This window comes from Blennius ocellaris (genome assembly GCF_963422515.1).
Source record: "Blennius ocellaris genome assembly, chromosome: 9".
Taxonomy (NCBI): domain Eukaryota; kingdom Metazoa; phylum Chordata; class Actinopteri; order Blenniiformes; family Blenniidae; genus Blennius; species Blennius ocellaris.
The window spans coordinates 4,148,804-4,166,793 of NC_137658.1; the positions used below are offsets into that span (position 1 = coordinate 4,148,804).

Consider the following 17,990-nt stretch of genomic DNA (forward strand, 5'->3'; position numbering starts at 1 on the left):
GAGAGAGGAAGTGATGATCCTTTGAGAGGATCAGTGAGTGAAGAAGAGAGGATGAAAGGATAAAAGAAGCGGAACAACACGAGAGCGGGAAGAGAGAGAGATAGAGATAGAGAGAGAGAGAGAGGGAGCGAGCAAGAGAGAGAGAGAAAGGATAAACTCATGGATTATAGATGTCTTGTCCTGAATGTGTCAGCCGTGTTAGCTCGCCGCTCTGCGAAGGAGAAACCAGCTAAATCACATCGGAAGCTTCTGCCCACTCAGTGGACCCTCTCCTCCTCCTCCTCCTCCTCCTCCTCCTCCTCTCCTCTCCTCAACGCTGACCTGACAACTGAAAAGGACGACGAAGCATCCGTTTCCACCGCCTCGTCACGAAACACCCTGAACTCCACAGAAAGTTAAAAAAGAAGCTAAAACGCAGACAAGCTTCCGCTTTTCTCATTTATTTGTCTTTATAAAATCTCTCCTTTGGTGGTAAAGTTGCCAGGTTGAAGAAGAGAAGAGCAACCAGACACCAGGTCAGAGCTACCCCCCCCCCCCCAAAAAAAAAAAAAACTTGTGAAATTCAGTCCAAAGCAAGTTTAAACAGGTGAAAAAAATCAGCCTAAAAAGTCCAAATCAGATTCAAGAAGTTCAAAACTAGTCTGAAAATGTCAAGAATCTACTTCAAGATTTAGTCCTAAACAAGACAAAGAAACCAGTTGAAAACAGTCGAAAAACAGTCCTCCGCCAGTCCACAAAACTGAAATCTGTAGAAAACCCCCCAATTTAAAATCCAGTCCAATACGAGTCCAAAACCGACGGAATAACGAGTCAAAAAACGAGTTTAAATCAGCCAAAGACTAAGAAAATAAAGTCCAAATCAGATTTAAGAAGTCAGTTCAAAACGAATCTGAAAAAGTCAAGATACTTCAAGATTCAGTGCAAAACTGTTGAAATCTGTCCAAAAACTATGAAAAAAAAAAAATTCCTTCAAATAACAAACCAAAACTGGTACAAATACTCTTTTCCGATGACAAAACCATAACTAGTCGAAACTGACTTTAAAAGACAGACCAAATCTACGTAATTTGCCGTGTAAAAACCGACTAACGTCACTTCAGTCGATTTAATCAAAGTTTTTAACAATCAGATTATCATCAGATTAAATGCAGTTCGGCTGCACACACCACACACACACACACACACACACACACACACAAACACACACACACACATTGAGCCGGAAACACGGCAAACACACACTTTCGCTGCGCCTGACGTCATGTCGCTGTTGTTATTCTCCGCGCGTCTTCGTTCCCATCCGCATCTCGCTCTTTTTTTTATTGCATCACATCAGTGGAGTGAAGGAAACATTAGAGCTATAAATCTTAATAAGAGCCACGTCGGCCCGTCTGAATGCAGATTTTCTAAAGGTCACGGCGGCACCGCTCTCGGAACATCACGGCCGATCGGAGCCGAGCCGCAACAAATCTCTTTGAAACAGACTCTAATAGCCATTAAGGGGTGGGGGGGGGGGGGGAGAAAAAGAAGAAAAAAGCAAAAAAAAAGAAAAGTTAATTGATATCGGTGATGCTTGTTGCACGTCTCTCTATCCTTCAGGCTTCATGGACGTCAAACTACAACCATCAGTTCAGGGAGGAATGAAATGTACTTTTTCTGCAGATATTCTCAAACGTAGCAAAACAAAGAAGGTGGACAAACTCTGTGTGTGTGTGTGTGTGTACACACACACACACACACACACACGTATATATGTTTGTGTACGCGTGTCGTGCGAGGTATATGCATGCCTATGCGTGTCTACATGTGTGTGTAAGTGTGTGTTTCTGCATATTCGTATGTTGTACATGAATTGTTGCGTGTGTGTGTGTTTCCACGGTTTTAAACTTGTGCGTGCGTAAATAAATATTTAATGTCACTACCGTGTTTTGGTTCTGATTAATATTTACAAGTACAAGAAAAAAAAAAAAAAAGGTAAAAAAAAAAAAGAAGCAGTTTGATTACTTGTAACTTTTTCTACTTTTCCAATGTTTTTTTCATGGAAAAAAAGAAAATCTCAAACATAAAATACGAGGAGAGAGAAAAAAAAAATGGATCGGGGCTGCAGAGGAGCAGCCGAAGCTTCCTTTGTGCCGTTTCTGCAGGTTTGAGGACAGACGCTCGGGAACAATGAAACCTCCCTCGGCTTGGAGCTGAGATTTCCCCGCCGAGGCGACACGTATCACTGGATTTATGAGCTCAGCAGGACAGAGACGCTCTGAGGCTGCTTAAAAAAGAAAACAAAACCAAAAAAAAGAAAACATGACCGGAGGCGGACATGTGCACATGGCAGCAGTCTGAACACACCTGATGGTTTCACCTGGTACGTCACCGACAGCCCGCCCATCAACAGGACCAGAGTGTGTGTGTGTGTGTAAATATGCAAATATATTCAATACGCCTAAAAGATCAAAGTAAACGTGTTTGGATGTTTATGAAATGGATAAAAGGAGATCCATGTCAATCCACCATAAACAGCATCAAACTCATTCATTCATTCATGATGTTTGTCACTGAATGTGAATTAAATGAGAAAGAAAAACTATTTTAACATCGGCTAAGTCTTTAATATTCACAAAAAAAACATAAAAAATTCACCAGATTTGACATATTACAACTTTTTATTACAATTTCTAACCAGATTAAGTAATGATTTTGTTAAACAACAACAAAAAAATCTAATATTGCAACATTTTTGGTTTAATTAAGTTTTATTCAATTAACTATCAGTGAAATAAAATTAATCTTGTATCATTACATCTAAAATTAGCATTTTTTTTTCTTTTTTGGGATTCATAAATAGTAATAATTATACTAAAACTACTACATATTAAACAGGGGTGTTATTCATAAGGCCCATGGGCCAACAAGCAAAAAACAGTGATTTAAAATAAAAAATTTGAATAGTAGCAGATACAACACAAATAATTATTAAAGTTGTCACGTTTGTAAAAAAAAATTCAGAATGCAGCAGCTTTTGGACATTTATATATATATATATATATATATATATATATATAGATTTATTTAGCATTTCACTGCATTATACATCAATAGGTTGCTTTAAAATCAGATTTATATGGAGATTTAAATAATTTTAATTTGCATTTTTTCTTTTTTTTTGTGAATACAGACATTTTCATCACATATACTCTGCGTCCAAACAAAGAAAAGCTTTAAAGTTTAAGCTTAAAGGTTATTATGACACTATTTTACCGCTGCTGCAATTTAAGATAAAACTGGGCTCCTGAATTTAAATATGCAACTCTGGTCTAAAATTCTAATACCTTCAATATACATGTTAGTGTGGAAATATCTATTAACATGTCACTGATATTCTTTGAGAGATATCTGTATATAGTCTACTATAATCTAATAACTAATAACTGTTTCACATTGAAGCCAATTTAACTGTTTTTAATTTGTCCCATTTACCACATTTAGATTAAACCCCATTCAAATTTGCATTTTACTAAAGTATTTCATCGTAGTTTTACTTGTTTCTTCACTCATTGCTTTCTATCAAGAGTTATCAATAGTAATTAATATACAAAAAAATAGAATTCTACACACACACACACACACACACACACTGGGAACCTCATTTTAGGCCAATTTCCACCCGCAAAAAAAGCCTAAAATTTACCACTGAGCATGAATAATCAATAATTTCCATGAAGCAAAAGCACAAAGTGAACCCGATCACCGTTTTGTTCCTGGGTTGCACTCCGACTTCTGTCACATTCGATTAACTTTAAGATGCTGTTGAATTTTTTCTTTTTTTTTTTGGTCGGAACTTGTTGTATAATTCATGCGCTTTAATGAATATGGAGGGTTGCCCCAGTTTTCGCTAATGTGGTCCAAACTTCTTAACGTCCGGGAGCCGGAGCTCCGGAGGTGCGAGACAAGTTTAATTACAGAAACCTCTGACATGTGTCTTTATGGGGGCTTCCATTCGGGGAGAGGTCACTGGAGTTCTTATATTCTCATCAACCATCAATGGAATCATGTTGAGCAGCACGCTGGCGGGAGAGGAGGCACATTACCTTGACCACCAAAACAAGCACTCAGGATACTGTGTGGATACCAAGGAATGTAGCCAACTAGCAATCATGACACAGCTCAAGAGCCTAACGCAGTCGCTTTGCCATCTTATCGGGGACTAGAAGTGCAGGGACGGGGGTTATGTTAAGAAAACAAAAAAAAGGGGGGTGGGGGGGGGTGGGGGTGGAGGTTGGGGTGGGGGTGGCTAACGTTGGAATAAGCTAAATCTGTTACTGAGCTGAGTAATAGGCAGAATTACCTTTGTTGTACACTGCAAAAGGACAAATGAGAGAGATCGAGAGATTGAGAACAACCAAAAAAACATGAAGATATAGAATCACAGAGCATTATAAAGGAATCTTTCTTTTTTTTTTTTTTTACTAAAATGAGTGAATACAAACCTTTTTGGAGGTAATCTCAGCTAAACCTGGACTTTTAAAAAAAAGGTACTTAGAGAAAGTGATAAAATGCAGAAACACACGGGTTTGGCTACATTCCTGTCTTATCCCACTCAGTCTTGGTGGCAGCTCCTACCTTTAAAGTTCGGCCGGATCCTGGCGTCGTAACCGGAAACTTTGCCCATGAGCTTGTCCAGAAACTCCGACGGCGGCATCGGGGAGGCGGCTTTCCTCGCCGCGGCTTCTTTCGACGCCGCCAAGCTGGAAGAGAGAAAGTGAGGGAGTTCAGTTAAGCACCGAGAAAGACGACGAAAAAGACACGTGAAACCAAGATGAAACAGTGTTGCGTAACTTTAATTCCTTAATCCTGTTGGCAGCTTCTTTGTAGCTGTAAATACGCCTGTATGTCGACGACAATCGCTTATATGTTGCTGTCCGGGTTAAAATTTCTCTTTATATTTCTTAATCAAACATGTTGGATTAGCTTCATATTTTGTATGAATAATGTCAACATATGACCCAAGTACTATGCAGCAGCTAAAACTTCTTTCTATTTATTTTTTTTTTTTTTACAATATAGAGGATTCAAACCTTAATTGTCATTTCTGCATAGAAATATGACACATTTTCAGAAAACCTTCCTCGTGCACTTTTAATTTTAAGTGTCTAGAATCTTTAGTGACTTCAACATGTTAAATATTTGGTCTAGAGAAGCATATTTACAGAATTCTGATTGCTTAAAGCAGTGGTTGAATGCAAAAATGAATGCTTGGACACTGCCAGCAGAAACACAAAGATGAAGATGAAGCATGGCCAAATATGCTTCCAAAATAAAAAAATAAAAATGAACACAATTACACTGTTAAATTTGACAGCAAAGAATACTGTTCCAAGAGAAGAATAAGTTATGCTGTAAAGGTGGTTAAAAGAGGTTGTAGATTATTCTATTGCAACCAATGTATTGCAGTTTACTTGTTCAAAAGGTTTGAGGTGTGAAATATCACTGCAAAGGACTTCGAAAAAGAAAACGTGCGTTTGTGGTTGATGCGCCGAAAAAGTTTGGGAACAGCGTTTATGCATACGGCACTTTTAAATACAAGCGCTTGGCCTGAAAACTGTTAGAATGAGATGATTCAGAAAGTGCCAGATGAAGTTGAGAAACACTCGGAAAGCTGAGTTCCCTTTAAATGGAAAGTAACTGCAGGGAAAAATGTACCTTTTTATTTTTTTTCCTCGCATAATGAATTCACTTAAGTAGATTACGGTGGTTTAAATACACCTGTAGGAATTGCGTCTCTGGGAATGAAGAATAAATGGTGCATTTGCATTTTCAAAAGTCATTCTTGTCATTTAATCACAGATTCATAGTTGTTAATTGTTTATTCCAAAGGGCTTCCCAGAAGGAGGTGAGACCCGTCTGCGCCGTCCATTCAATTCATTTATTTTTATCCCATTTAATTAAAAGTGAACTTTTATAGCACTCCACTCCAATGCATTAGAGGTTATTACGCACACTTTTCAAACTAATGCCGTAATTCACTTATCCACCTCCCGGCCCCGTTGAGTCCAACATCGATTTTACAATCAGGCCGCCGTATTCACACACTCCACTTCTTTACCTTATTAAAGCCCATCAGGCTCGTCAGAGGCCACACACACACACACACACACACACACACACACACACACACACACACACACACACACACACACACACACACACACACACACACACACACACACACACACACACACACACACACACACACACACACACACACACACACACACACAAACAGTGCAAGGCTACCAGTCAATATTACCAATATTACTAAAGACACTTAGACAAACAGGTACACACATACACCTGATGAATTACTTTGCGGTACACAACATCGCCGCAAAACTTCGAAAGGTTCACGGCAGCGCCAAGGCAACCATTTGCATTTTATCGACAGAGAAGTCAGTATTGGATAATACCGGACCGTAACCAATTAAAATCCCCAATTTTCCAAGGTGAGACGAACAAACCAGGATGATGCGACTGTGGATCTACTCTGATGCAGAGCAAGCAGAGGTAAAATACAAAAAAAAAAAAAAAAGGCCTTGAATAAAGGGGAAAAAAAGCATTTTAATAAAAATGAAATCAGTAAACATAACGGTAAAATAATAAAAAAGATATAAAAATAAATAATATGCAATTCATACATACATGATATTGAATAGTGGTTAATTCAAGGATGAAAAATACTTAATAAATATATCATAAATAATAAAAAATAAACAATATGTAATCCATGGAATAATATGAAAGTTATCATATCCACCACTTCGCCCACAATATGATCACTCGGGCCATAAAGGGTTATGAAGCTTCGATGTGAATATACCGAGCGTCATCAGATATTCAGGCATCATTTCCCCTCAAAGTTTCCTCGTTGAGGTTTTTTTTTTTTGCTCCAGCGATCAATCAGAGATTCAGGTGGAAAAGTTGATGATCGGTTCTCGTGTCCGCACTGTGGAAACATTTGGAGAAGGAAGTGTGTGGATGCGGGGACGGAGTTGCCTCCTGAGCTGGATGGAAGATGAAGTGACAGTGAGTTGGCGGGGTTGGGGTAGGGGTGGGTGGGGGTGGGGGTGGGGGTGGTGGTTGGGGGTGGGGGGGGATGAGGACTGAGCTGACCCGTGGCCACTCGTTGAGCGGGGGCTGCATTAGCGGTCACTGGTGGTGCACTTTGCGTTTGGCCGCATCGTTTGTCGCTGCGCCTGGAGAAACTGTGCGATCTGGGCTATAAATAAGCTGCTGGACTGACCCACTTCGTTTCTCTTCACTGGGAAGCTTTTTTGTTCACCACAAATGCACCACAACAACCACAGCCTCTGACTCCGTGAGCTCCGAGTGAAGGCAATTCACCAGAAAGGCCACATAAAAGAGTGGGTTCAACGCGAGGGTCTCCCTGCCAGAGGTTTAAACTGTGACCCGGGTCATGAACCGCATGAATCTGCGACATATAATTCTATCCTTAATATCTTCAAACAAACTCATTAACACAGATCAAATCGGGGAATCATGATAATGTTATGATTATAACAATATGATTCTTGATTAAGCTGATGACGTTATTGTATTTGTGATAACGGTGCTCCTTATCTCGCCTTATGTTGTTTTTTTTTTTATTTCCCACCAGCAGCGACCCATAAACAGATTTGCTTTAAAAAAATTATTTTAATGTTTCTGACTACATATCATAATGCTGATATGATTAAGTGAAATACAATTAATCGTCAACAAAATAGAGAGCAGCATGGATCCATGTTATTACCCAAATGTTATTTGAAAATTATTCAAATTGACAATAGCTATCTTGTAAAACAGCTGGTCAAAAGAATTATATATGTAATCATATTCAATGTATTCACCATTAGATTTGACCTTTGAAAAGAAATTGCAGGTTTTTGGTTTTTTTTAGAATATTCGATGCAAATTGCAGATTTAGTGAATATCAGAGTAAGTTATGTATAACCTGTGTCAGGAACTCTGAGGTGAAGGGAGGATATCCGAGTGACCTGACGTCTGACAGGAAGTGAGCGACGACGCTTCAGCCTGTTTCTGAGGATTAATTCATCTCACCGCAGGAACACCACTGAGTTCAACGACACCAGGAAGGAGATGGTCTTTAATTAGAAAAAAGGCAATTGATGATGTCATCATGTTTCCACTCCGTCAACATTCCTCAGTGGACACGAATTCGCAAACAGCCAAGCTGCAGTGTTCTAGAGGTTTCTTTACAGAAACATTACAACTGAATCAGCAGTTCTCTGTTCACATGTCCGACTATCATCTTCAGATGACACAGAGCAGTGGCTAGAACTGATAGTTTATCAATCGTGACAAGGTTTGCAGAAACATTCCTTGAGGCACTTTGCATTGACCATTTGTGGTAGAACATGGAGGCGTTGAGGGCGGGAGATGAAAACCAAAACAATAACAAAACAAGCATACTATTGCGAGAAAGATATTGCAAGAATCAAAGGATTTCTGACCCAAGAAGATTCTGAGAAACTCGTTCATGCATTTATTTTCAGTAGGTTGGATTATTATAACGGTGTGTTTACAGGCCTCAGTAAAAAAAAAAAACTGCAGCTCATCCAGAATGCTGCAGCCAGAGTCCTCAACCAACACAAAGAGGGTGGAGCGCTCTACACCCGTGCTCCAATCCCTGCACTGGCCGCCTGTGCGCCAAACGATTGACTTCAGAATCGTACTCCAGGTCTATAAAGCTTTGAATGGTCTCGGGCCTAAATACAGTATATCTCAGATTTACTTGTAGACTATAAATCCTCCAGACCTCTGAGGTCCTCAGGAAGAAGTTTACTCAGTGTTCCCAGAGTCAGAAACAAACAAACTACGCTCCAACCGACCGTTAAAAACGAACTAATCACGCTTTGTTAATCCATTTGGGACCGATGCTATTCCCAGGACACGGGGATGCAGGATGCTGATCCGGGGTCTTGGTGGGACAGTGGTGGGATTTGATTCCGCTTCTCTAACCTTCAGGCCACCACACAGTTTGGGGTGAAGAATCTTGCTCAAGGAAAACATCAACATGTGGATGAAGCCAGAGGGAAAATTAAAAGACGACCGCTCTACCAACTGAGCCACAGCCGCACCGTAATAAAAGCACGGACTGCTGTTCCAAGGTGTTCCCTTGAGGTCAGAGGCTTTATTCTGGCCAGCGTCTGCAGGTGGGAAAAGGTTTTAGGTCCAGATCCATTCCAAACCGAGAGCCTGGGCGAACAGCCTCAGCAGCACCGCAGAGAGTTTAAAAAGGTTGTGAATATGTGTGAGCGGGGTTTGTTCAGTCGTCGGTGGCGAGGAGTGTTTGCTGCATTAATCTCCCGCAGATTAAAAAGACAGATGATCCGGTCCGCCGCGCTCAAATGTTCACCTTCCAAATGTAAACGCGCTAACCGTGACTCCCCGTATGCTAACTCCGGTCGTACGCCGTGATGAATAGCAGCATTTGCAATTCATAAACACGTAACTCAGTGGCGGCCGGCTATCGGCAACGCTGCTGATCGCAATCACCGTCACTACGGGAACGGAGGGGCGGCGGCGTGATCGGGAAGCAAACGACCAGGACAAATCCGTCCGTTTATTTCCTGTTTGTCTACGGCACACACGCACACACGCACACGCACACGCGCACACGCACACACGCACACACACACACACACACACACACACACACACACACACACACACACACACACACACACACACACACATGACCTTCCTCCTGCCCGACCTCATCAATGACAAACATCAGAAAACAAATCATACTGGACACCGAGGACACAGGGGGCACTGTGTGTGTGTGTGTGTGTGTGTGTGTGTGTGTGTGTGTGTGCAAGAGAGACAAAGAGACACACACACACACTCACAGACGCGCTGTGGTATTAACGGTGATGAAGGCTGACAGAGTTATTAACAGTCATAAATCAGGAGCACGATAACGACTTTATAATGATCAGAAGTGAGAATATTAACGAGGGCCGAGGAAACAAGTCGACACTGATTCCGTCTGACAACGACGAGGATGAAGGTGAAGAGGATGGTGAAGATGAAGATGACATTCATATTAACACGAGGCCAACTCGACTGTAATTCTGTGACTGAATATTTCACATGCGCATGCTTGTAGCTCGTCGTTCAACTCATAAATAAACTGCTCCTGTTTTACATGATCAGATTTTTAATTTCTAATGATTATATTTCTACAATACCATCTGTTTACACAAGCCCATTTCTACATTACTGTATTAGTATGAGGTCAGAAAAAGAAGCAGTACAAACTATTTTTGTTCCATTGGGACAATGTGTCGGTGTGCGCGACGTCATCATCTCATAATAAACTTGTTATATCTTTAAAACATCAGAATAACTTTATGAATCCCTGGGGAAATTCTTTAGCAAAGCAGCACAAACAGCAATTTTTGCAGCTCAAGCACAGCAAAAATTGTTGGGACTATTTTCAGGGAGTTTAGGGTGGAGTAGGACGCAGCTTCACCGAAGTGTGAATCGCCTGCTACGGCGGAGGAGTTTTACAACGGTGACGTCTGGCGGCGGAGCGACGCCTCGCTGTACAACGGCTTTGCAAATATTATACGTTGCTTTTGCAGTAATTTGAGCGTAAAACACGTCCAGACGGCGACATGTTGTCATGATTGGTCGGACAGCACAGTGCCGCTGCGCTCGCCTCCTGGCTGGCTGCAAACTCTGGAATGGATTTCCTGACTCTTTACTCCGCGTCTCATTGAGACCCGCCTCCGTTCAGGAAATCCGTTCCACATTTTGCAGCCAGTGAGCAGAGCAGAGCAGAGCGGCAGCAGGGAAACACTGATGGAATCAGCAACCGTAAAGCAGACGAGGCAAAGCCTGGATCAGAAATCTCTGCAGGTTGGATCGGAAATTCAATTACGAAATACGTTAATATCGGAACCCGATACCAGAATGAGTTTTTACACGGTGATATTTTTAAGATATATTATTTGTGGCGAACACTCGTGGAGCGGCAGACAGCGGAGGAGTTGTCGATGCTCGGTGGTGACTTTGAGTTTGTGTCCTCTGACCTGCCGGCCCACATGTGGACCGGATTCTGACGGAGACTTGCCGCAGGCTGATCAGGAATCAGATCCATTTTTGGCCTTTCAAAGGCTGAAAGTCTGACCTTTAGTTGCAGACCTTCAAATTGGCAAAGCCGGCAATTTTTTTTAAATGCCAGTGCACCGAGGCAACGTGTGTCACACCTCGCAGGTTTATCGGAGGCCAAAGGGACATCAGGGGGAAAAAAAAACATCCATAAGACGAAGATCTGATTTTAAAGAAGCGTCAACAAGAGAAACATGGAAATAAAAAGTCTAAAAAAACTCAAAGGGCAAAGGTCACACTGTTTCAAAAACAGGACGAGAGCGGCGTCATGTTGGACGGATGAAACTCAATGTGTCGCGTTGGCGTGAAGGAAGCCAACAAAATCTCAGTTTTGGAGTTTATTTATATATTTTTAATGTGTTGTTAAGATGTGTTTCTTTTTAAAGTTTTGAACCGCTCTCTTGATGATAAATTAAAACTCTTGGCACCATGTTTTCATCTGTGCACACATTTGTTTGGATCAATTTTGCATGAGTGGAGATTAAATGGAAGATAGAGAATCACAAACAAACACGCTGGTGATGTAACGAAGGTTTGGTGTTTGTATTTTTGTGTAAATCCATGAATTAATCATTTGTCTCCAGGAACATTCAATTCAACCCAAACACACGAGAAGCATTTTTTTTTTGACTCAGGTTTTAACCAAATGGATCAAATGGATCCAAACACACATTTCTTTTTTCACATTTCACGTTTATTTTGTAGTTTTTCAAGAAGTTTGGTTTTGATAAATACTTCACTTCAGCTATTCAAACTCTGTGTATGGTGATCGTTTTAACCTGACCAGTGGTACGTCGTCTGGCTTCCGTCTTGGTAGAAGCAGTAGAGAGGGCTGCCCCACCTCCCCTCACCTCTCCCTGATAGTAGCTCAGCTCCTTGCAGATCAGATTAAATCACACACTGTGAACGGCTTCTCTCATCTGGGACGAGAATTAGTCATAACTCAGCTAACATTATGTTTACAAAATGAAATCCAAATCTCCCCAGCTATTGAAACTATTCTGCAGTTTTCGAAGGCGTCAATGAGGAAAGCTGACATATACTTATAACATTCCAATTAAAAAAAACAAATAATCATAATTAGGAATATTAGGTTATGAAATACCAAAAAAGAAGAATGGCCTTAAATTTTAACGTTAAAATAATCAAGGGAATAGACACAATGCTCTTTAATTTCACCTGGAAGAATAGGACACGTTATGTGAAGGAATCTGTTTTTTTCTGAATTCTTATGAAAATGTTTGGGCATCTCCACTTTAAATAACACATTCAAGATTAATTGGATAAAGCAACTCTTCAGAAATCTTAGATTCATTCAGAACACCATCCTTCTCCGTGCTTTTTCTAAAGTTGGTGGCTTGAACATGTTTCCCCCCTTTTGTTACTACAACGTTGAGAGAATCCCAGGAAAACTGCTTTTTGTCGCCAGGCTTCCGGGTCCTGGACTCTCATTAACAAACATTTTCTCTCCACGTACCGACTTTATCTGGAACAACAGGGACGTTGTGCACAGACATAAATCTTATCGTCTCGGATCAATGGTTTCATAATGATATTGTGCTGCTTGATTAACTATTTAACAAGGATGGTCTTCTTCTTCTTTTTTTTTTCCACAGAGATTCCAAACAATATATTCAATCAATTCAGCACGCTGAAAAAAACAAAAGCGATTGAAATTATAATACCTTGTACTTTATACACAATTTTTATTGTGTATAAAAGCATTTATTCAATGTAGCATGTATAATTAGGATTTGGTACATGTGTACAGAAATGACTGTTCATTAATAACAGAAAAAGAAAAGAAAAAATACGAACAAGGGGACTAGATCACAGCTACGGGACTACAAACACGAGTAGAATAGCATCTGCTTGGTAATTTGTTTCTGTAAAAGCAGAGCAAATGTAAGAACGAAACTGTCATCATTCAGGTTTATGTTTTAAAATTTCAGATTCTTCTTATTGAATCGGTGGCTGATGTGCTCGTCACCCAGTGACGACAAGACGTACGGACGAGAAACACAGTGCGATCCTGTATTTTGAGGGTCGGCGGCAGACCCCCCCCCCCTCCGGCCGTCCTTGCTGTCCTAACAGAAGGTCGCGCGTCGGCAGGCCGCGGCTGCGCCGACAAGCAGGCAGCTGGTGTTGTTATTGTGGCTGACATACGGCACGCTCTCATCTGCGAGACGCTCTCCTGACAGAAAGGTCAAACTCCATTCTGTTTTCCAACGCGGGGGCCAATTAGAGCTCATCTCACACAGACGCGAAGCGCGACGGACCCGCGAACAGCGACGTCCATGTTTTACACTCGCCGCCATCAGCGTGAACAGCAGCAGACACCGAACGGGGGATTTCTCCCAGCATGCTGTCTTTCACGTCTTACTTTAATACCCTGGAGGAGAAAGGACTCGAGTAGAGGGTACATATATTTATGAAGAAAAAATATTTCTTAAACTACATTTTTAACATAAGATTACGAATACATGTAAAATATGCATCACAGTTGTTGCACTGCCAGCTATTGGTATGCAGACTTCGCTTTTGTAAATAGTTTTTGCAGTCTATTTTGTGAGGTTATTTCAAAAAATCCTGCACATCTTACTAGGCATGCATTTCTCAGAGTGCTGCCCCCTGCAGGTTCCTCCAGTTTCTACACACAGCAGTGGGGCAGAGCTTTCGGGTGTCAGGCTCATCTCCAGTGAAACCAGCTCACAATTGGGAGTTTCCAAAGGCTAAGACAAGCTTCTAGTTAAGATTGGACCATTGTCTAAGTGCTGCTGCTAAAAGTTTGGACTGCTTCCATTAAGAGGTGATCTATATATCAAAATATACTAGCAAGTACCATCTCAGCAGAAAGAGTGTGTGAAAAACTTGTGAGGGACTGGAGAAGAGCAGAGAAACTGGTACTGTGATTAAGAAATCAATGTAAGCTGAAATCATTACGTTTATTTATACGTTTGTTCATCTTCACAACGCATTTTTGCACGGATACAATTTATACTCTGGAAAATACGGCAGATGCTCGATGTATTTTTACCCATCTAATTGCTGGAGCAGTCACATTTGAACACGCAAATCTCCGTACCTAAGCTCCTTTATCCAACTTCTGGGTCACCTCTGCCTGAAAAGACACATTTGGGGAATTCTCGGGTGTCAGCACTATATGAGCGCAATGGGCGAACCTCGCCGGTCTAAAGTACGACGCTGTAAATTTGGACCTAAATGAGCTCAAACTGCTCGTTCTGTTCCTCATAAGCGTCCCTCGGTTACTTCCGCGTTATGAGTCTGAGGCATTTCCGTTCAAAACCAGCCGAGAGTCTGTCAACAACCATTTGTTCTGAGCTGTTTTTGTTCAGCGATCGGACGGCGGCTTCTCCTCAAGCCCTGGGAGACGGGCGTCGATCAATAAGGAGACGTTTGACGTTCTGAGTCCTGTCACAGCTCCAGTTCTTCCCACTGCAGCGGTAAATTAGGAGGATCAGAGATTATCTCACTGCCAACATGACGAATCCACTTTAATCCTCTTTCAGCCCGCAGTGAGTGTGTGATAGGATCACGCTCTCACAGAAAAAAACACACACTCGCACACGTTCGTGTTGTGTTTCGTGGCTCTCGCCGCACAGACGACACAATGAGGAGTAATCCCCGTGTGAAATGGCTTTCAAATTAGCATTGAGCAAACGCGGCACTGGGATGATGACAGAGTAATCTGATTAGTCACAGATTGGGATTACAGCAGAGTTTCATCCATCCCCGGACGTGAAGCTCGGACGCTCCAGGCTGAGTCACAGTGTCTGTGTGAAGTGTGTGAAGTGTGTGAAGTGTGTGAAGTGTGTGAGGTTTGTCTCTGATGCTGTGATCAGTGGAATTCTGAATCTGAGTTGTTTTGGGTTTTGTTTTTATTCTGGCTGTGCTCGTTCAAGTCAAATAAAATGTGTGTATTTAGGAGTCTTCCCCCACCCTTGAAGTCTTAAATAAGCATTTCAAACCACACAAAACAATCTGTGTCCCTTCATTCAGTTCTTTTTGCCATTGATTCCCATTAAAAATGCATTTTTTTCAATACACTACAAATAGAATTTGTGTCCATATTGTGCTTTTGTTTGTTTGTTTGTCTTTGGGTTTAGCTTTCTTTTTTTTCAAAATGGTTCTGAGATTCATAAAATCAGATTTCTTGTTTTATAGTCATACTAACCTTATGATGTTACAAAACTAAAATGAAAGTAAATCATGTATTTATTCCTTAAAACCATAAATAGCTTAAAACACTCAATTTAAAATAATAAAATTTTAATGAATACCCCCCCAAAATATCTTGTTTTAAAGTTATTCAAAAGAAATGAATTGAAAATCACAGTAAGAACATTTATGAAAACTTGATCTGTAACAATGTTTTGCAAAACATGTTGACATATGATTCAGATCCAATCTTTAAAAGGAGATGAAGCAAATATTAAGTAAACTTCGCATGACATTTATTTAAAAAGAATGAACTGAAATAAAGAATAAAGTTGAATCATTTGTTTTATATTTTTACATTGTCAGAAAAACAGAGCTTTGATCTAAATAATAAAAAAAAAGTCAATCAAAGTGAATAATAAATGAATTGTGACTAAACTTCAATTGTATACTTCACAAGGACTTATTTTTTGTATATAAACTTTTGTATTTTATACTTTGTAATATTTGTATAATTGATGCACATATGCATGTGCATCAATAAAAAGTTGTATACAATCGAGATTATTATGCCCAATATTTTAAGCAAACAAGCAAACAGTGAAAATATATTTTAGATATGACACATGAATGGAAAGGTTTTTCCTTCAGAAAGAAACTAAATGAAATAAAAAAAAAAAAAAAAAAAAACCCCAGTACCGGTATGTTTATTTTGCCCTCAGTGTGGACTTACAGGCTCATAGAATCATTATTATTGAGCAGAAGTGATAAACACAGAAGATGAACACATCATCTGCATACAGTGATTTATCACAGTGTTAACATAATGACTCTCTGAGGAAAAACTTCAATACTATTAACATGTTAAAAATAGTTTGAAACCTTTTATTTTGTTTGAGTGTAAAATTACCAACAAACCGACTACCATACCTACTTTGTACATAACTGTAAAAAGTTTTAAAATGCTACAATAATAAAATCCACAAGAGCTTTTCTAAATGCTGAAATGGAAATTAATTCAGACCCACAATCCCAATTCAAACACATCAGTTTGCTGTGAAACATTAATAACAACAATGTTTATTTAACGGGTGTATTCAATAGATAATTTCTCCTCTGATGTTGTATTTTATTGGATTAATAAGTTTAAAATATTCATACTCTCTCGGCACGCTGCAACCCTACAGCACTGAAACTCATTGCTGCTGTTCAGGGACTTTAAACATCAACATAGAGATTACCCTCAAACATTCCATTTAATTATAGGACCTTTAATATCACATGAAGCTCCAAGGACATTAGACAGATATTGACTCTGTGCCGAAGTCTGCTTCAGGTCGGCACTTAACACACAAAGAATTAAAAACTCACCACAGAAACATGAATTTTTTATTTAAATAATCTAAATAAGTGAATCTAAATAAGTTAAGTCAGGAAAATCTCGCATAGTTGTTTCAAACCACAACAAAATGTGTATAAAATATGTCCATTAGTCTAGATTTACTCAAAATTTGTTTAAAATACAATAACATAAACATATATTAAAACCAGCACGATACTGGTTGAAAACAGTCAAAAAATGTCTAAACCTCTGACTTCACAAGCCCAAATCTAGTCCAAATAGTTCAAAAGTAGCTTCAAATCTACCAGAAACCAGCTGAGGTGTCCCAATCTACAGTTCACAGTCCAACCACAGCACAGTGTTCATTTGTTTGTTCACTGAATTAGTTTGAGGCACCATCCTAAAACACAAAGACTTTCTGACTGCAAACTCTGTTATTAATTACAGTTTTAAATCAAATTGTTTGTACTGAACTCAATTTATAGAATCTGCTGAGTCGGCTTTGAGTTCACTTCTCAACAAAATCTCAGAAAAATGTTGCTGCCGGAGACAGAAACTGGCAGAAAAAAAGAAAGTGCAGGAAAAACAAAACCTCGGAGAGTTTCAGTGCCATATTTCACCCGAAGTTCACACCAATTTCTGAAAAACTGGTTTAGCTCATGCCGAACTAGTCTGAAATGCATAATAATCCCAAACTAATCTGAACTACAAGTTAAAATTCATACAAATAAAAGTCTCAAATATTGCACGTCCAAAATTATTTAAAGTCACGCCATGCCCCTGGTACTCCGCAACACTTGGAAACAGTAAAAAACTGGGGTTAACCCAGAATGCAAGTGCATGTTTTTCTTCACTTTTTACTTATTCATATCATTTTCAATAAACAAGAGCATGGGACAAGAGAAACACACAAAAACAAACAAGAAAAAACAGGTTGGGGTCTGTAAAAAATGTAATTACAGTAGTCCAGGACAGGAGGTTACAGGTATGACGCATTTAAATTTAAAAAAAATCGATTAACTGGTCTAAATGTTCCCTCCTGGTGTTGAAAGGGTCCATCAGTGGAATCAAAGTGTGTGACGATGCCGAGGAGGATCCGAGTGTCTCGGGAACGTCTCATTGCGGAAACGCCGATCCACGTCGATCGTTCCTCCTCTCGCCACCTGTCACCCAGTTCGAGCGTGAATCCAAGGCCGTTTTCCGCTGTTTCGTCAGAAATCCAAAACGTTTCCCTCGGCTTTAGATGGTAATCCCCGCCCCCGCTCCCCGGGTCTCC

General features: G+C 40.1%; 1 protein-coding gene across 3 annotated transcripts in view; it reads right to left on the reverse strand.

Moving 5' to 3' along the window:
• The window catches only part of glra1 (glycine receptor, alpha 1), a gene marked incomplete at both ends in the record, with an annotated part of 99,761 nt that overhangs the window by 66,581 nt on the left and 15,190 nt on the right, over nt 1-17,990 (reverse strand). For 2 of the 3 annotated variants that reach the window (XM_080501729.1, XM_080501730.1), the window contains one exon: nt 4,618-4,742. In XM_080501729.1, coding sequence (XP_080357855.1) covers nt 4,618-4,742 — 125 coding nt within the window. Of the gene's footprint in view, nt 1-4,342; nt 4,355-4,617; nt 4,743-17,990 lie in introns of all 3 variants that reach the window. The other variant, XM_080501728.1, reaches the window with a different exon arrangement.